At 35.3% G+C, this 21,382-nt stretch overlaps 1 protein-coding gene across 1 annotated transcript; it reads left to right on the top strand.

Annotated features, from left to right (window-relative positions):
- Nucleotides 1-1,489: 1,489 nt before the first annotated feature.
- Nucleotides 1,490-3,726, top strand: LOC111402017 (mannan endo-1,4-beta-mannosidase 7). Its single transcript, XM_023030034.1, has 5 exons — nt 1,490-1,861; nt 1,941-2,135; nt 2,224-2,346; nt 2,704-2,906; nt 3,002-3,726. Exons 1-5 carry the CDS (start codon nt 1,547-1,549, stop codon nt 3,447-3,449), a joined length of 1,284 nt encoding a protein of 427 aa, XP_022885802.1. The 5' UTR covers nt 1,490-1,546; the 3' UTR covers nt 3,450-3,726.
- Nucleotides 3,727-21,382: the final 17,656 nt, after the last annotated feature.

Genomic DNA, 21,382 nt, shown 5'->3' with positions numbered 1-21,382 from the left:
CCCTTCCATTTTAAAATTAAAAGTGAGTCCAGGTGTGCATTAATAGGGGAATTCACAACAGATGGACGGAAAGATGTTTTCCACAATGAAATGTTGAAACAAGGGTAAAAATGTAAAAAATTGAAACGTAAGAATATTATGCACACTAATGACCGTTTTGTGCTAATAAGTCTAAATGGGATAGAGGGGTGGTTAAAGTGTCCAAACATGAATGTGATATTAATGTGTGGACTCTGCTTTACGCATGGAACCAATCTTTTTGGGAAATGAAAAATGCAATGGATTTGTTATCTTCGAGCCTTGAACATGAAGAAATTGTAATAGCAGAATTAAGAAGAGAAGGGCATGGCAGTAACTTATTCACGTGGGTTATTATGACCCACAGGCCACGTCTATAAACTTGTGACACGTGGTTGTACCTTATGCCTTAAATGTGGATAAGGAAACCCAAAATCCTAGGTGCATGAAATTGTACATTTTGAACTAATGAAGCACAAATTATTTCTATGTATGTGAACCAAATTCTTAAAATTCACAAAGCTTTAGACATTTTGACATGCAAAGTATTAAGATCTTGTGGTCACGAACTTGCTATCCTCTGACGAGTATCTTGAATACACATTCGACACATTGATATATCATTTCTTCTTAGTAAATGAAAAGATTAATATTGTGTAACGTATCGAAATGTTAAAAAATACATTGATGTATTTTCATTTGCTAAGATATATTGAATTGTCGAAAGTATATTGGAAAAAGAAAGTTTGAATCAACACAATTTACATTGAATTGACATTAACGGACTTGTGAGGGGAGAGAGGAAAGTTAGTCCGACAATGTGATGGTAGAAATGGAAATCAAATAAAGTTAATGGAGCTACCCATGCTTTATTGCTTTATTGCCTTTGTCAATGGAATCCCACTATTGAATTACCCTCCATTTACTTTTTTTCCCACTTTACTTTTCAAATTGCTATCGTCGAGTAGGTTACTTCAATTAATTGTACGGCGATCATCTGAATTTTTTCTACCTTTGAGCCCACGTACAGCTTACTGAAGGTGAAATTGTGTATTCCATTGATCGTCGGTGCATCCTTTGTTATATTCTTTTTTGCAATAGATTATAAATACTTAGAAGTAAAAGTTTACGAGTTAATTGTTCCAATGGTCATTGAATCTGGGTTCGTATTTTTGATTGATCACTAAAATTTAAAATATCCAATTTGTCGAGTTTTAATCACTAAACTTTAAAAAAATGTTTGAACAATTAATTCCAGTTTTACATAGGTTTAAATAAGTTACCTTTTCTTATTTCTAAATAAAAAAATCGTTTATATTTATTTGCAAATTTTATTTAATAAACAAAGTTATTTTATTTAAAAATTAATTTTGTATGCCTTGTATGTGGTTGATTTTCCTTAATAGTTTAGGTCAAGGACAAAACTTGTGGAGCCCCACATTCTCCTTCAGCTGACCTTTTAAAACCTTCTATCTCTGCCTTAAAGATTACATTTCAAAAAAACAAAAAGAAAGAAAGAAAGAAAAAGATGAAACATTTGGCTGTGGCACTAATTCTGTTTCTGTTTGTGTATCAAAAATGCTGTGCAGGTGCAGGAGATGGGTTCATAAGAACCAGAGGAATCCATTTCATGTTAAATGGCAGTCCTTTTTATGCAAATGGATTCAATGCTTATTGGCTAATGTATGTGGCTTCTGATCCTTCTCAGAGACACAAAGTCTCCACTGCATTTCAACAAGCTTCAAGCCATGGCCTCACTGTTGCAAGAACTTGGGCTTTCAGTGATGGTGGATATAAACCTTTACAGTATGCTCCTGGCTCTTATAATGAGCAAATGTTCAAGGTTAGTTTGTCTCATACTCTACACTTACTCTCTCATATTAATTTCTTGTTCTAACTAATAATTACTTTTCTTCTTCAAGGGGTTGGATTTTGTCATAGCTGAAGCTAGAAGATATGGGATCAAGCTTGTATTAAGCTTGGCAAATAATTATGAAAACTTAGGGGGGAAGAAACAGTATGTAAACTGGGCTAGAAGTGCAGGCCAGTATCTGACTTCTGATGATGATTTCTTCAGAAATCCTGTGGTTAAGGGATATTACAAGAACCATATCAGGGTAAGATACAAAAAGTTTGCAATTTTTTTTTTTTTGGCCCTTTTGCTTTTGGTATAATAATAATAATAGCCTCTTGTAATTTCTGTAGACAATTCTTAACAGATTCAACAAATTTACTGGAATACTTTACAAGAATGACCCAACAATTATGGCCTGGGAGCTGATGAATGAGCCAAGATGTACCTCAGATCCATCAGGAAGAACCATTCAGGTCCTCATCAGGCCTCATCTTTGATATTGATTTTGAATTTCTATATGGAAATTTCATTATTAGCTTTATTTGTAATTAATAGTCCTTTTGTGGGGTGGGTGACCATATATATATATATATATATATATATTTTTTTTTTCATAAAAGAGAATTTAAGCCTGAAATTAATCTGGCCCTAATAATTATGTAAATTTGTACTGAGGACCACCAATGTGTAGTGTTTACATGTGTCTCACCTACTCTTAGGCCTTAGCCCACATTATTTTTGGAGAGAAATAAATGACATCTGCTATTAATTCTTGGCATATTTATACTCCATTTAATTAAAATTATTGAATAATTATGTTATTTTGACAGGCCTGGATAATGGAAATGGCCTCTTACGTGAAGTCCATAGACAGAGCTCATATGCTGGAAGCTGGTTTAGAAGGATTCTATGGACAATCATCTCCTCAGAGGTTGAACCGTAATCCTAGTTTTAACATAGGTACTGATTTCATTGCAAATAATCGGATTCCGGGGATCGATTTTGCTACAGTTCACTCCTATCCAGATCAATGGTAACTCCTAAATTAATGACATTTGATATCCAATATTGAATAGACTGAATAGTACAATCGATAGTAATGTTCTTTGATTTTTGTCGTATGATCAGGCTATCGAGCTCAAACAATGAGAATCAACTTTCTTTTCTTAACAATTGGCTTGATGGACACATTCAAGATGCTCAATTTGTTCTCAGCAAGCCTATACTTATTACAGAATTTGGAAAATCTTTGAAAGATCCTGGCTTCAGCTCCTACCAAAGAGACATGTTATTCAATACTGTCTACTACAAGATTTATGCATCTGCCAGGCACGGTGGAGCAGCTGCTGGTGGCCTCTTCTGGCAGCTTCTTACCGAGGGCATGGACTCTTTTAGGGATGGATACGAAATAGTCCTCAGTGAGAATTCCTCGACTGCAAATGTGATATCTCAACAAGCTCATAAACTCGATCAAATTCGGAAAATATTTGCAAGGATGAGAAATTTTGAAATGTGGAGGAGGGCAAGAAGGGCTCAAAGGTTGGCTAGAAATAGAGGGAAGCCTATTGGGAAATGATGGGAAACTAGTCTCTCTTAGAGATGGATGGTGTTCGTCCAAGAGGGTGGGGCTAGCAAGGTTTAATAGATGATCAACATAATTAATATTTGAAGTTTAAAGTCTGATTGAATTTGAGGAAGTTTTTAGTGTTCATTCTGATCTTATACAATTATCACTTATATTTGAATGTAATGAAGTTTGTTAAGCATGAATTGGATTTTGTCATACATTATGAGTAAAACATGGGCTCCTCGAGAACACTTTGTGTATGTATCAAATTATATTTCGTATTTTACATATCCATATGATTTAGTTTGTTTGACTCTCATCTTACAAAGGTAGTTCACATTAGAAAATGTAGAGTTGATAGTCTGTCTCATCATGAAGAATTGAAAACCTCTTTATTGTTTCACATGGGCTGGAGGAGACAGAAGAATTGATGCTGGGTAAATACTCAACATTCAGCATGCTAAATTGAATGAGAACTAAGATTGTTGATTTTATTTATTGCGTTGTTGATAATATTGGATGGGGTCGCTTGTCTAAGGTTTCGGGAAAGAAGAGAGGCGATTTAGAGTACTCATGCCAATTTCGCGTCCCTTGGATTGCTTTTTGTTGCTTTCTTTCATTGGCTCTTTTGATACCCAATAAATTCGGGCGGTAATTTAAAACAATTGATGGATAATTTATCAACACCACATATTTGGCTAGACTTGGAAACAATCTATACTTTTGGATTGTGCAAGTTGGAGTTGGATTTGTTGTTGATAAATGTGTGTGTCTTGGCCCAATTGTAATTAAGTTTGCCTTGGTTTTAAGTTGCCCATTTGTTGGTTTAGGCTTTAGTTTATTGTGGCCTATTTACCTTATTGTTGGCCCAATTGACTTAATATCCGATCTATAAATCCATCCCTGTAAGCCGTTTTCTTTTGTGTGTGGGTGTGTGGGTTTGGCAAAAGGGTAAAACGAGAGAGAGGGGTAGTCATGTGAGGAGTTTGTGTGAGATTCAACCTATGTTATCTTTTCCTTCCTCTTCCTTGTAGCTTACAAATACTACCACCTCCATAGTCTCCTTTGTGGGGTTTAGAAGACTTGTGGTAACCAAAGTAAAGGTGAGGTTTTGGGTTGAGCCTTAGTGATTTTGGTGTTTGTTTGATTGTTTTTTGAACCTGAAATTAGAGAATTCTCGAAAATTTCCACAACAAGCTTCAAATAAGTCGAACATATAAGATCTTTCACTTTCATTAGCAAACTAACGTGCTAGCAAGATAAAAAAAAGTAGGAATGGTGGGATACTAAAGAGATGATTATGACCATGAGATCAATGCTATCAAGTAATCAACCAAATAATCCACATACATATAAAAATTGATTCAACTTGATAAATCTTGTAACAACATAAATTGGATGACTAAAACTTAATTTTATAACCGATTGATAATTTATTAAATTTAAATTAAAAGTTCACAACTATTCTAGTAAATAAAGTATTGCGTATTTATTTAAAGAATTTTTATGGATGATTAACCCATTTGTGCTGCCGTATATGTAATTTATTTCATATTAATGCATTATCGGATGTATTTTTTAAGTAACCGGAGAAGTAAATGACGAACTTGGAGATAATTTTAAGAATTTTAAATATGAAGAAATTGGCCTTCTTATGACATCATTTGCCCCGACTATACTAACGATGCGCACGGAAAAGTAGACAGGCCTTCAATATACAATAGGTACCTGAAGGAATTTGATGGTTGTACACTCGGTGTACAGTTAGGGGTGGCAAATGGGCCGAACGGCTCGTCGGCTCACCCGCTTGGCTCGCAAAAACGGAGCTCATGGACGGCTCGGCCTTGTAAAAACACGAGCTAAGGAAACGAGCCTATGACACCGCAAAGGAAAGGAAACGAGCCGCTCGTAGGCTCGTTTTTAATGAGGCTTGTGGGCTCGTGTTAAAAAGTGACTGTTTCGGTCCCTGAGTATTTTTATTTTTTATTTTTTATAAAATTATGACCGTTAACGGTCACTGAATTTTTTCAATGACCGTTTCGGTCCTTTACCTTTTTTTTTTCCTTCTATAAATAGTAGCATTTAGCCACTATTTTTTCTACAATTTACTCTCAACTCTCAATTCTCTTTCTCTCACCTCTCTTGTATTGTGTTGATAGTTGTGCAATTTTTATATACAATTTATACAATATCCAATTCTCAATTCTCAGTTCTCACTACATTTATTGAAATTTCATCCAATTTTCATTTCTCACTACATTTATACAATTATTATTTTACTAGTTATTACGTATTACAATTAAACAAATGGATCCACGCACATTTGTCCAAAACTTATTCGGTGTAGGAGGAAACGAATCGCCTATGACACCGCAAAGTCAATTTCGGAATCAATTTGAAGGTCTAAATGACGTACCCCTACCTGAAGATATTCCAAATTTGCATCTTCATCATCATGTAAGCGGCAATCTGACGTAGCGGAAATATTATAGGGAAGATGAACAATCACAAATTGAGAAAATTCTCAAGGAAGATTTTATTGAATTTCAGAACTACTGCCTCTAAGGGCTTACAACTGATTAAATAGTAGAAAAATCTGGGAAAATTCGGAAAATAAAATAAAATAAAGATATTTTTTTCCAAAAATGGAAAATATGAGATAATTACTAAGATGGAAAATACTTATCTTCGGGATCATCCTCCAACAAACGGAATCTAAATCCGAATTTCATAGAAAGAGATATTGCAAAAATGAAAATTACCATAAATAGCAAAAACGATTAATCGAGGGCCTAAACGATGGATTTTGCCCAAAATTGGCCTTGCGTCAGGGCTGAAGGCGCTGAGTTTTATTCCTTGGCTCGGCTCCAATCAAATTAGACTAGTGATTTGCCAAAAACGAGCAAACCCAAAGTCATCATGAAATCATTTGCTCCTTTTGCCAACTTTTGCCTTGTGATGGTCCCATTTTGCCATGAACTCTAATCCCTTATACACTTCATCACATCCAAATTATCCAATTAATTTGGATGATGTTGACGTTCCCGAAGTGGAACACGATCAGGAAGAAGATGCTGAATTAAACATTCCTGATGCGAGGGGAAAGCGAAAAGGGAAAAAACAAGCAAAATATTGGGATCACTTTAAGTTGATTTCAACGGAAAAAATCGTCAATGGAGTCCCAGAATCCAAAGCAGTATGTAAATACTGCCAACAAAGATTGGCATGACAAAGAGAAATTTGTACCACCCATCTCAATCGCCATTACAAAGTATGTGCGGCCAAACACGGACTTATTCCAAGCTGTCAAACACAATTGCAATTTGGTAGTCCAGACATCGGTGGTTCTGCTGCACCCCTATCCACATGGGTGTATTCGGAGGAGAGGGCTCGAACCGGAATGGTGAAACTTGTTGTTGGTGCTGAGTTACCTTTGGCATTAATTGACAACCAACACTACGTCTCGTATGTGAAAGAATATCTGCAGCTAAGGTACGTTGGGGTAAGTCGAAACACTCTTCGTTCCGATACAATACAATATTTTACTGAAACAAAACAACAATTAATTATGGATTTGCAAAAATATGGGGGGCGTCATATCTTTAACTTCGAATATATGGGAAAGAATTATTAAAAGAGCATATATAGCTGCAACGGCACATTATATAGACTCACTTTGGTGTATGCATAAAAAAAATTATTGCTTTTAGAATTATTGAGTTTCCTCACAACGCTAATAATATATTTAATGCTATTATTAGTGTTGTTAGAGAATATCATTGCGAAAGTAAAATTCGTTCATTTACTTTCGATAATGCTAGTGTTAATAAAGTAGTTGTCGATAAATTGCATAGGGTACTGCAACCTGATTTTGGTGGATATTTGTTTCATATTCGTTGTGTATGTCATATTTTGAATTTAATTGTCCAAAATGGTTTAAAACATATAAAGGATAAACTTTAAAATATTAGGAACGCACTAATATATATCACAATCTCCCCAAGTAAAAAACAAGTATTTGAGGATTATTGTGCCGAAATAGGAGTGCAAAATGCTAAAACATTTGTTAGCGACGTAGGTCATAGGTGGAACTCTACTTATTTGTTATTAAAGTCATGTGAATGTTTTGAACATTTAATAACTGACTTTTACAACAAGAGACATGTTAGAAGTGATGACGAGGGTATGTTGACTCAACGTGATTGGCAAATAGCTTCAAAATTAAAAGATTTTTGACATCTTTTTATGAAACCACTTAGATTTTATCGGGCGTTTACTATTCCATCAGTTGTATGGTGCTTGAACATCTTTATATAATTGCAAGAACATTTCATAAATACAAAAATGAGCCTGATTTTAGTGAAGTTATAATTGCTATGAAATTAAAATTAAGAAAATATTGGGAAGACTTGCCTATATTATTTCCTTTAACATGCGTGATGGACCCCCGATATAATTTATCGAGAACTAAATATATAATTGATCAAATTTCAAACGCCTTAACATTTGATACACCTATCACATATAGAAATTTAGAGCAAACATTATGTGAAATGTATGAATTATATGCGAACCGAATGGGTACCAATATTAGTCGGGTACCATCTGCACATACTCCTTCCGCTGATATTGAAGAAGAAGATGCGAAAATATTTAATTTATTTCAAGGCTCTAATTCGTATATATATGATTTATCTGTAATGTGTTCATCTACTACCACTGTCATGTTGTCACCATCTGTATCTCATTCTTATCAAACATCTACGGACTCAAGCCATAATGTATTGTCTGTTGAATTAATTGATTATTTCAACCAAAATATGCCAAAACAATTAAAAAAAATTCAGACGAAGTAATTGAATTCTGGTGAAGGTATGAACGACGTTGGCAAGTTATATCTGCGATTTCAAAAGATCTGCTGACACCTCTGGTTAGCACTGTTGTTTCAGAATCTGCTTTTAGTGCAGGTGAAAGAGTTTTGAGTGAGGTCAGGAGCTGACCGAAAGAAGATATTTTAGAAGCGTTAATGTGCGTTAAGGATTGGCAAGACGCTCATTTTCAACTACAAGATAAATATGGCGAAATTGCATGTCGTCAAGTAAGTGCTATTTGATTTAATTATATTGATGAAACTTTTCTTTTCTTATCATTACTTTTAATTTCTTTAAAAAATTGTACACGCTACAAAAAATTGTTCATGTACAATTTTCAACTCCGCCTACTGAAAATTTAAATAGTCAGTCCCAAACCCGGATAAAGGAGGAGGGTTTATATTTTATCTATTTGAAAAAGAAAAATAAAAAAAATTAAAGATTTAATTTTTAATTTTTTCTATCTCTTTTAGTTAAAAAAAATGAAAAAAAATTATTTCAACCAATTTAGTTAAATTTTTGTTAGTACTTGGTACTATTACTACTATATGTCTACATTTTAAATTTTTTTTTTCGAACAACGCTGTGCATACCTTTGCATATAATTTTCGAAGTAAATTCCTTCTAAAAATTGAAAGGGCAATCGAATTGTCAGAAGTCTTTCACCTCGAAGATTATATATAATTTTCGAAGTGAAAGACTTCTATATAATTTTCGAAGTGAAGATATTATATATAATTTTCGAAGTGAAAGACTTCTATATAATTTTCGAAGTGAAGATTTCTGACAATTGAAAGGGTATTCGATTACCCTTTCAATTTTTAAAAGTGATTTACTTCGAAAATTATATGTAAGGGGACGCGCAACGTTGCTTGAAAAAATGATTTTTAATACTGTTTTAAATTTTTTTTTAAAAATTGTACACGAACAAACAAACAAACAATATAATATTTAACTCCGTCTACTCTAAATATTTAAGTAGCCGGTCCCAAGTCCGGATAAAGGAGGAGGGTTTAAATTTTTTACCTAGTTTTTTATATATAAAAATTTACGATTTAAAAATTAAAACTATTTTTTTATTTTCCAATTTACCTATTTGTTTCAAAAAAAAAAAAAAACGACGTCTGCTCGCGAGCCGAGCTCGCCCATTTTTGGACGAGCCGAGCGGCTCGTTTCAAAACAAGCATGAGCTCGGCTCGTGGTGAGCTTGAGCCGAGCTGGTGCTTCATGGGTTGGGTCAACATCCAATAAAAAAAATTATGGGTCCTCCTCATTGTATGAGTAGCAAAACCCGTACCTGAATATATTATATGTGGTGTTCACTAAAGAAAACAATTAGAGCACTAATTAAGCTACACATACAAAACAGTTAAGCTACACGTATAGAACTTGCTTCATAGAGACTTTACACAAATTCAAAAGGAAGGTGACGTGTCGGTGAAAGAAAAGAAAAAGGGACCGTTTGCTTGGAGAAAAATATTAATAAATTCATTAAATTCCTTTTGTTTTTGTCTTAATTTTCAAGGTCACTACGAAATATCAAATGAAGTCAAAATATTACATTCTTAATATCATTTTGAAGTACTCATGACCTAGTTTTTCACATCGTTAATGGTATGTGAAATGGACAATCGTAACAAATGTTATTACCGTCAAAATATTCATTCCAAATCATTATTTCAAAAATTTCGATAATATACTAACTTTCGAAATTATTTAACAATCGTATGTTGGTTGAGTCCATAAATCTTCTATGTCCTTTAGAAGCTCGTTTTGAGAACTGTAACACGAGCTATATGCCTCTTTTTAACACATACGTTTGACTTATGTTTAATCATTTTCAATGTTCATTTAGATCATTTGATATATACATAATGTAAATTTTGAAACGAGTTTTGAGATGACGTAGATGATTTATAGATTTGATTAGCGTACGATCATCGAAGCATTTTTGAAATTAACATGTTATCAAAATTCTTGAAATATTAGTTTAAAACAACTTGCCTTATTGTGTTGTAACGTTTGCTTCAATTGGTTGTTTCGTGCACCATTAACGACGTGAAAAACTAGCCATGGGCACTTCAAAATGATATGAGGAATGTTATATTTTGAATTCGTGTAATATCATGTAGTGACCTCGAAAATTAAGACAAAAACATAAGAAATTTAATGAATTTATTAAATTTTTTCTCCAGGTGAACAGTTCCTTTCCGTTTTCTTGACAAGTCACCCTCCCTTTGAATTTCTGTAAAGTGTTTCTGAAGAAAAAGGACCAACCACCCTCTTTAGCCTCTTCTATTCGGATTGTTTAGCTTTCTTGGTATTGTAGTTTTATTTTTATGACTTTGAATTGATTTAACCATCCATGAGCCCTAATGCCTACATTTTATCCCCATTTGCACACTAACTTGACGTTCTTCTTGCCAAATTTGTCGCCATAGTGCTTATGTTGTTCAAAACAAGAAGTTTTATCATTTATGTGACAACTTTTTAAAGAGTAACGTTGTTCACGTCCACAAGTACTACTAATTTACATATCACTCATTCATATTTATTTAAAATTCATATCATATATAAATATTTATACACTGAAAAAAGTTACACATTGTTTACTTGTGTATTCAAACTGTTAACTATCCATCAACGTAACGAAATTCGTTAATCCCACCTAATGAAAATGCCCACGTGTTCAACGAAATTCAACATGACGCATTTACCTCATTAACTATCTAGGATAAAAACAAATCACACTAATTGTCATTAAACTTTTGGGTGACTGATTTAGATTTTCTTTTGGTACGTTTTAATCCTAGTTTATTGTAGTAAACAAGTTAGAAATGCCACACAATAACCTAGACCAAAGTGGAGTAATGAATTTCACTGCAGTGATGAATGATTAATATTTTGAATAATGAATACCCTTTTTATTCAGTAAGTAAATAATAACCTAGACTAAAGTTTAATCAACATTCAATTGATTAATTCTTCAAATGAATAGCCTAATAACGATATTTATGAACTTCAACTAAGTACTCTTATATGTAAATGACAACCCAATTTTGATTAGCTAGTATGATTTGATTCACCTTTATACTTCCAACGGGAGCCATGTCTTAGATAGGACAACAATATTGAGTTTGAATCTACTGTCCTCTAGGTTGTTCCTCCAATAAAATTTTAGAACCACAATTCAACAACTTTTGAAAGCAAATAGCAAAATACCATGATAAACTATAAGTGACATCACTTCCAAAATGACATCTTGCTATTTGTTAATAAGAACTGATACAGTGAGGTGTCAAAATTTTAATGAGAGACCACAGAGTAAAAATTAGATTTCCATAATACTGCAAGAAAGCGCTATGTCATTTGCACTTGCCTGATGCTTCACTTTGGCATGAGATTCTGTAATTAACTTTGGCCAGACATTTTAAATAACGCCCCCCGTCACCGCCACCACCACCACCCCCAAACATATCAAGGCATACACATTTAGTCCATTGGAGTGGTGTGGACATAAAACATGCAAATAATTTAAAATTTAGTTGTCCTTGTTTCAAGTCACGAATACTTTTTTTTTTTTATCGGTAAATGTAAATATCATTGATAAAAAATGTTCATATACAAGTACACCGGGCAAACAAAAGCCAATGTCGCATACAATTAATTCGGGCATCCCCTGGAAGTTCAAAATAAGTGAAATGCAAAAGAAGTCAATGACCCAACGCTAAGGATTCAAAATGGATCAAGACTTCCGGATACAAAGAGAACATAACTTTGTATACGTGTGTCTTGATCTGTCTCATGATGGAATCCAAGTGAGGTGAAAGGTCTTAAAAAATCTTCCTATTTCGAGAAAGCCAAATGTAGTGAACAGTGCTCGCAAGGGCAATCCTCTTTACTTTACTTTGCCATAACGTCTCACGGGCCTCTTTTTTCATCCACTTAAGAGCCCTTGCAAGTGTAGACATAGATCTTTTGATTCTGAACCACTGTCTAATATTCCCCCATAATGTCGAGGTGAAGGAACATTCAAAGAATAAGTGACGAACAGTTTCCTCCATATGCCCACATAAAACACACTTGCGATCAATATCTAAGAAATGCAATTTGTCTTTAGTTAGGAGTTTTGATTGGACTTGTTTACGAAATAATTCTTTCGATTTAAAATTACCGCAAGTGTACGGTTCGTAACAAGTAATAAAGTGGATTTTTAAAAGTCCGAATATCGTCCCTCAGAGATTGAGTAATTCAACTCTATATAATCTAGCCTTAACCGAATCTAACTGAGTGAAAATATGGTCTAAATACAAAAATCCCTAATTTCAATTAAAACCCCTAATTTTAACTAAAAACCCTAATTTCAATTGAAAATCCTAATTTCTCAATTAGAAACCCTAATTTCGAAATTTCTCTAATTAAACGACTTAAACACTCAAGTAAATGAAATTAAGCAAGTTTAAAAGCTAATTTATTAAAATGAATCAAACTAAAGTCACTAGGATCACGAATCTCCAATTGAAGTTATAAAAACCCTAATTTCATAAAATTAATGATTCGATGAAAATTTGCCTCTCTCGATATTTATTAGACCTATTCTTACACACCACCAGCCTATATCTCTATGGATGATGCAAACATACAAGAATGCATGTATTTTTGTGAACAATTTAAGAATTGCATAAAGTATAGGGGTATATCTCTATCCCCTATCGGACCCTATGTTAATTTACACCTTATCGAACCTATTCCACTTCTCTCGAATGTAAGCAATAAGTCATCAACACTCACACAATCATTGGCCACTAATTGCGGAAGAAAATTAATGCATGTAAATCAATCAAATTATCCAAACGAGTTTTTATATTGAATTCATGAAATATAGAATTAAAATAACAAAAAACGGTTCATCGATCACCTAGTAATTGAAAACTTAGCCTAGAGGATTCATAATTACAGAAAAAAAACGAAATTAATAAATAGAAAGAATAACACCCGTATGAAAGTTCTTGAAATCTGAAATTTTGAATAAAATCTTGAAAACCTTCTTGAATCCTTGTGAAATCGGCTTCAAGTTCGTGTTCCTTACCTCCAAAAGTTGTATTCTTCTTCTCCCTGGATGTTCTACCCTATTTCTGATGAATTTTGGCTTTTATATCATGTCCTCACAGAACCCCGAAAGAGTTTCAATTAAAAACGAAAGTTCAGATTTTTTTATCGAACTTAAAGCCATGCGGCCGCATGGTGTTAAACCATGCGACCGCATGGTTCAAATTTTCAGTCCAAAAAGATCCCTGTTATATCATGTGCGGCCGCAAGGAATTATAACCATGCGGCCGCATGGTTATAGAAATTTTTTCGTCGGACAGTTTTCAATATTTTGGTCATAACTTTCTTTCTCAATCTCCGATTGAAGTGATTCAAAGTTCATTGAGAAGAAAACTCAAAGATATACACTTTTTATAGAAATGGGCTTCCTCAAATTCTGATGTTTACTATGCCAAAAATGGATCTCAAGTAGAAACTCAAAATCACGAGCATAACTTTTTCGCCTGAAAGTTGATACTTGATAATACTTCGACCATATTTCACCTCTTGACTCCTTTCCTCATCCGATTGACCTCTAACACTCTTGAATCTTCATTCCATTTCCCGTCTCATCTATGGATTATTTGCAACTTGGTCCCTGAACTATCGCTTTGTTCCGTTTTGGTCCCTTTTCGGCTCTTTTCTTCTGAATTCCATCTTTTCTATAGAAACACCTACATTGCATGAATTTAACGGGATTAAGTCACAATTCAACTACTTTATCCATGTTTAAGTCATGTTTGTGAGCTAAATAAGTGTGTAAAAACCCACTTATCAGGACTCCTAACCAAAGTAGAAAAGAGTGCTTCGGAGTGATACAAGAAATCCAAACATCGACAATCCATACCTTTTTTGTACCTCTCGGCCTGAAGAAGTCATAGGCCAATTTGGTGCTAAATTCTCCCCTGTCAACTAGCTTAGTAATATGTCTAGCACTGCCCTGTTTCGGTCAGTCTGCTCGTTGGATGACCAGATTTGAGATTGGTCACTGACGTGTGGATCCATAGCTACTTGAAACGAGCGAATTTCAGCATGTACAATCACAGAATTATCACCGTTCAACTGGACAGATTGCATGTTTTGTCCTTGCGTGAAATTCTGGGAACCAATCATACTTTGCCTCAATAAATTTCGGATTTCCAGCAACTTTTTAAACAATGGGGAGTGATCTTTTCTCAGAGCAACCTCCCAAATACATGTCCCTTTAAGATAGATTTGATGAACCAACCGGATTCAAAGGGAATCCTTTTTATGTTGAATGTTCCAAAGGGATTTAGTAAGTAGAGCTAAATTCCAACTTTTCAATTCCTTCAATCCGAGACCCCCTTCATCTCTAGGAAGACAAAGATCCTTCCATGCAACCAAAGGCTTCTTAGATCCCTAAAGGAATTTTCGACAAAGGCTAATAATCATTGATATAATTTTAGCCGAAATAGGGAAAATAGAAAGCCAAAAACATTCCACTCCTTGAAGAACCGCCCTTATAAATTCAATCTTGCCTGCATAAGATAATGTAGAACAATTCCATGCACCAATATATGTTGTAATTTTGTCAAGAAAAGGAGCATAACAACTTACTTTAAGTTTTTCCGATGCAAGGGGGATGCCCAAATATCGAAATGACATACTCCTCCTCGGAACATTCGTTAATTGCAAGATATCCTCAAGATTCTGTCCATGAATTCCAACTGTAAACAAGTTGGATTTGAGAATGTTCAACCTTAATCCCGAAATCGAACCAAAATTTGAAAGGCAATCCATGAATTTTTTTATCGACATAACATCTCCCCTAACAAATAGCATCAAATCATCCGCAAAAGCTAAATGGGTGATCTTTTGGGGCCACATTTTGGGTGAAAATTGAAATCACTATCATTCATGACAGCTTTAAGCAATCTTGAGAATTATTCAATACAAAGCATAAATAAGAAGGGGGAAAGAGGGTCACCTTGCCGAAGACCTTTCCTACCTTTGAAAAATTCATGCAAAGTCCCAATCAAAGCTATAGAATATGTTGTAGAAGTGACACATTTCATAACCCAATGAACAAATCTCGAGGGGAATTGCAACCCATGAAGAACATCTCTAAGGAAATCCTAACTTACCGAATCGTAAGCTTTCGAAAGATCAATTTTTAGGGGGCATCTTGGAGCAACCATTTTCCTATTGTATTGCCTCAAAAGTTCTTGGGCAAGATGAATGTTCTTTGTGATACTCCGACCTTCCACAAAATCGTCTTGTCATGATTAACAATGTCTCCCAAAATGGTCTCAATCTAGAAGCAAGAATTTTAGCATCCACTTTATAAATAACATTACAACAAGAGATGGGCCTAAAATCACCAACATACGTTGTGTTATCCGATTTAGACACCAAAGCAATGGCTGTGTGATTGATTTGTTTGAGGATAGAACCCGAAGAGAAGAACTCTATGATAGCCCCAACAAAGTCATCACAAATAGTTCCCCAAGCAATCTTGAAAAAATAAGAAGTGTAACTGTCCGGCCCGGGAGACTTTTCATCTCCAATATCAAAAAGTGCATCTTTAATCTCCTCATAAGAAATGTCCCGAATCAAAGTGTCACCTTGTTCCAAAGAAACCAAAGGACCATTTGTAACAATATCCATCTCAATAGGGCGAGTGGGGCATTTTTTTCCCCAGCAAAGAAGTATAGAATTTGACAAATTCTATAGCAACTTGATCATGTGATGTAGTATACATCCCGTCTTCTTTAAGTATAGTAGCAATAAAATTCCTTCTAGAGTTCCTTTTAACCACCGAGTGAAAGAACTTTGTACATTTATCACTTTGCTTAAGGAAGACACACTTAGCCTTTTGATAATAAAAACTACATTCCGCTTCGCATAAACCGGTAGCCTTTTTCCTCAATTTAGCAACCATAAGTTGAAGATGCGCATTCATAGGCTGATTATGTAGCTGTAATTGGGGAACCTCCAAATCTTTTTTAGCCTCACTTGCCCTAGCCAAAATGTGCCCAAAATGCTTAAAATTAAGCTCCTTCAAAGCACCCTTAAGTTTGCTCAATTTCTTGCAAAGAATAAATTGTTTTGTCCCTCGTAAATAAAAATTCCAGCAAGCTCGAATAAGAACATGGAAGTCCTCATGCTTGGTTCACATGTTAAAAAACTTGAAAGGTCTCTTTGCACGTCCAACACGGTCATGTATAGAAACAATGCAAGGGAAGTGGTTGGAAAGGCATCCGAAAGATAGAAAATTTGCATCAACATATGCCCCATTTTGCACCCAAATATCATTGACCATTACCTTATCAATTTTGCTCCAAACCGAACCATTAGTCCACGTGTAATAACAACTAATGGAACGCACATCCGTAAGACCCACATGAAGGCAACAATTTGCAAGATCCTTAATTTCATAAGCGGTAACATCCGCCCCATTACATTTCTCATCAAATTTAAGAATATTGTTGTAGTCACCAAGAATCAATCAAGGCAACGAATCATTAGCGTTGAACTCCATAATGATATTCCAAAGCGGCCATCGATTAACCATAGTATGAAATCCATAAACGAAACTCATAAGAAAAGTAAAAGCTGTTACCTTGCAAGTAGCTTTACAATGGATAATTTGTGGATGACCCTCCATCACATCCAAAAACACTTTAGATGGATTCCACAAAATTAAGATCCTTCCGGCTTTATGCGTGCAAAAATTATTTACTTGCATGAAGCCATCAAACTTATACCGCAAAATCCTTTTCAATTTTCGATCCCCCAACTTTGTTTCCAAAATACCCATAAAATCAATGCAATGTTGCTTGATAAAATTTCGAATCCCATTTTATTTAAGGGGTGGATTCATATCCCTAATGTTCCAAGAAGCGATCTTCATGAAGCTGAAGCAAGGGACGTTCCCTTCTTCTCGTCAACTTTTGATCTCTACTTCTTTTTCTCCTCAACTTTACCTTTAACCTTTTCATTTCCAGATTTACGAGAAACTGCGTCATTAATATTGGGTGACGGGTCTGTCCCAGATTTTGAGAACCCATCATGAGCAGATTTTTTCACCCCAACAGCCCTATTTTTCTTTCCAATAACCTTCACAAACGGTGCCTCACTCTGATCCAGGTTTTCCACCTGCTGGGTATCCACATTTTCAGCAATAAAATGCCCAAAATTTCATTTAAGAGCCTACGTTATATGCCCATCCAAAGCCGTGGTTTGTTGTTCCCCCTTTTCTTGCTCATTACAAGCGCCTCAACAGGAGAAATCTGTGAATTAGGGGTAGATTTACCAGCCAACACATATTTTCGCTGGGTAGTCCCCATGGATTTTCCTTTTCCTTTCTCCCCCCAGTATGTATATTGTTGCATCCAATAGTCGAGTGACCGAACACTTTACAAGAACCACAAATTTTTGGTTCATGCTCAAAGACGATTTCTTGTTCCATCAACGTGCTATTTGGGAGCCTAATCTTTACGTCCCTCACAAGTTCAATGGAAGCATCAACTTCAACTATAGCTCTTGCAAAAGATAGTTGACCTCTTGTAGCCGTGATTTTGTCGATTGAGATAGGTCTCCAAACCTTTGAGACAATTTTACCCAAAGCATTCGTGTTCCAAAATTTCAAGGGCAACCCCGGTAGGTTTATCCATACCGGCATAGTGCTTACGTCTTTATCATTGAAATCAAAATAGCGTGGCATGATTTTTAGCATAACGGTCTCCCGTAAACCAAGTATGGACCTCCATGCAACACACTTAATCTATCCACATCCGTTTCGAATTTGAACACTAACCAACCACTAGCGTGTATAAAATATTCATAATCCACCTTTCACAAGTCACAAAGTTGGAGAAGAGCCACTTTCCCCGGAAATCGATCTACGAAATATCCAACAAGCCCATATCCCTAAGAATTCTCAATGTTATCTTCGTCACATTCACCCAACACAACCTCATCCGATTGGTTATGGAAAGGTTTTAACATGATATTTTCCTCCAATTTCCAATTATCTTTAAAAAGATTAACCCATGGGGTTTTTTTTTCCAATAACCCCATCAATACCGGTATCCTTTTCATTACTTTGATTCATCAATTTTACTGAATTTGATTCAAAGTCAGATTGCTCAAAATCTGTATCCTCCTCACCAAGAGTTAAAGAAACACTTGGTGACGGTAAATTAACCAACTTATGCTCCACCGAATTAAGCTTCAAAGGTGAAATGACACTATCCTCAGTAGGAAGCAGCTAAACAGACTTGGAATTAAGAGGAGGAAGCCGAGAATTGATCTTCTTTTTACCCATAGTCACTCACAAGTTACAAAGAGCCCAAACTGGCTAAGAGGACCCAAAAGAAAGTTCCAAAAATAGTGTCCAGCAAGAAAAAGAACAGCCTAGCAAAACACAAAATCGGCCGAAGTGGAGAAGACCAAAGCTGTGAATCCAGCAACTCATAATAAGTCCAGTAGCCCAGAAATAAAATAGCCCAAACAATAACAGGCCAGCCAGGAAGAAACCGGGTCAACAACAGCCCAAAAGCACAAGAATATTCAGACAAATTAATGCCAAAACATGCAAGCACAGAGGAAGAAGCTGCAAGAAACCCAAAGATAGCAGAAGGCAGTCCACCAACCACATCCAACGTCAGATAGCAAAAAGGTAGAAGAGTGAACCAAGGACCAAGAATTCAAAATATGACAACCAGCAGCATGCATACACAATACATACACGTATGAAACTGAAGAACACCAAGATGAACACAGCAAAGGAGATGGAAGATATCAAGAAAAAATACAGCAGATACAAAAAAGAAGCAGAGCAGCCGCAAGCAGAAACGAAGGAACAAAATAGGCTGGTCGAAACTGAAAGTGGAATTAAGCACCCTCAAAGCTGTGAACCTGGACCAACACTATCCAAGATAGGAAAACCAAAAGACACCCAGGCAAGGTGACCACTGAATCAGAAAACTGAAAACCAAGATGCTACTAAAACCAGAAGAAGACCACAGCTAAGAAAGAGCAACCACACAGCAACAGAAATCCAAACCTGGTCCAGAACAAATCTTGAACAAGAAAAGTCCAAGAAAAACACTGAAATACCCACCTTGAAGAAGACGAGCACTAGACCACAAACAAGCTGGAGCTAAAACCCACACAAGAAGTAGAAACCTGAATATGGGCCTTTGCAATGGAAGTCGAAGAAAACCAAACAACAGACCAGATTAACTACAAAACAATGCAAATGTGGACCTTAAAATGAATTAAACCAGAATGTTAAAGTCAATTCCCACCAAGAAGAAGTAGAAATCAAGTTTAACACAAGAAAATTCACAAGAACTCTCTCAAGGCAAGTGTGCACCAAGTGGGACTTTCTCTCACTAGGTTGAGAGCATCTCTCTCTAACTCACTTGATTGGTAAAGTGTCATGAATGCTTATTTCATTCTATAAGCGGAGGAGAGAGAAGTTTTCAAGTAACCCCCAAACAAGCTCACTGTCTACATTCATTCAACAGAGTAGCATTCAGGCAAGAATTCAAAAAGTAACAGTGATAATCAAGACATGTCAGCATATACTGTCTAAGAATGCATCTGAGTATCATTCTTCAGGCAGAATCCAGGACTGGAAAACATAAACAAATCGGATACAATATCTAATAGAACTCAGAACAATCAGCATTCTGACCCTCATGTATGATGTAAATGACTTCCACGAAAGCGAAAATGACCATACCAAAATATGGAGAAAAATTGATCCCAACACAGCTCCCAAGACGACTTGGCTAATTGTATGGAATTGTTACGAAATCCATAGCCATGACTGCAGGCAAAGACACCAGAAAATAGGCAAGGATAATGAAGAATACTATAATTGTTGGAAAGATTTTCCGTTTCTGAGAATCATGACTTCGAGTCGGAGAATCTTAAAAAGTAACTTATTTTTTGGCGTATCTAAATAAACAAGTGATTATAAATTATTTGATAATTCTACTAGAAAATAGGGCTTGGATTTTTGTTCACAATTATTGAGTATTCCCGAAATGGGTACGACGGAAGAGGTGGAGTTTGAGTACTTTGTTTGAAGAATTGCTTGAAGAATAATTCCCTGTATTGGAATTTGTGTCAAGGTGGATATTATTGAAGAATGACCCAAATTCCTATTGGAATTAGTATTAGGTTGGTTAATTGATAAAAGGAACAAGAGTCTTCTTGGTTCGAAGACCCAGTTGAAAAAGGGGATCAAAGTTCATCAAGGATTGAAAGTTTGATTGGTAAAAGAAATTTAGATAATTGAAGAGTTGGTTTTGGAGCTTTGAATTAGAGCCTATATGCTGATTCGGGGTCCCTAGGTGTCCATAATGGAAGAAACGGTGGAATTTGGCCCGAGAAGTCCGTCCCAGCATTACAGTCCTGCGTTCAAGTGCCGCGATCGTCGCTCAAGTCCGGCCAAAGTTCTTTTTCGATTCTGAGTTTGTGAATTATATTTCATCCAAAACACTTGTATTGAGCTCCTATATAAACTCCATGTGATTTAGCCTTGAGATAAGATAGCAAAACATTGTATAGCATTGAGAGAACATCAAAGTGAGATGATCTAGTTTACAGAGAGAGAGAGTCGCATATTTTGAGATAGATTGAATCTTGTGGGATCTTTTTGTATTTCTTTGCTATTGATTATAATGAATTCTTCGCCTTTACTCATGGGTTTTCCGGATTTGGATTTTCACGTTAAATCTTGTGTTCTCGTATGATTCTTTTCATCTTGTCATATTTTCTCTGCTTAATATTCACAACAAGTGGTATAAGTTTTATCACCAAGCTATTGCAAATTAGCTTGTTTTCTAAAAATACTAATGATGCGAACGGAAAAGTTAATAGACCTTCAAGATACAATAGTGCCTGAATATATTACTTGTTGTGTTTACTGAAAAAAAATAAAAAAAATAAAAAAAATTGAACACTGTATAAGAAACTAGTTATCTTACTCGCATTGCACATTTT

The sequence above is a fragment of the Olea europaea genome, chromosome 10 (genome assembly GCF_002742605.1).
Source record: "Olea europaea var. sylvestris chromosome 10, O_europaea_v1, whole genome shotgun sequence".
NCBI classification, from domain to species: Eukaryota; Viridiplantae; Streptophyta; class Magnoliopsida; order Lamiales; family Oleaceae; genus Olea; species Olea europaea.
The sequence above is the reverse complement of the archived record's forward strand: the minus strand, read 5'-3'. Positions and strand labels throughout refer to the sequence as shown.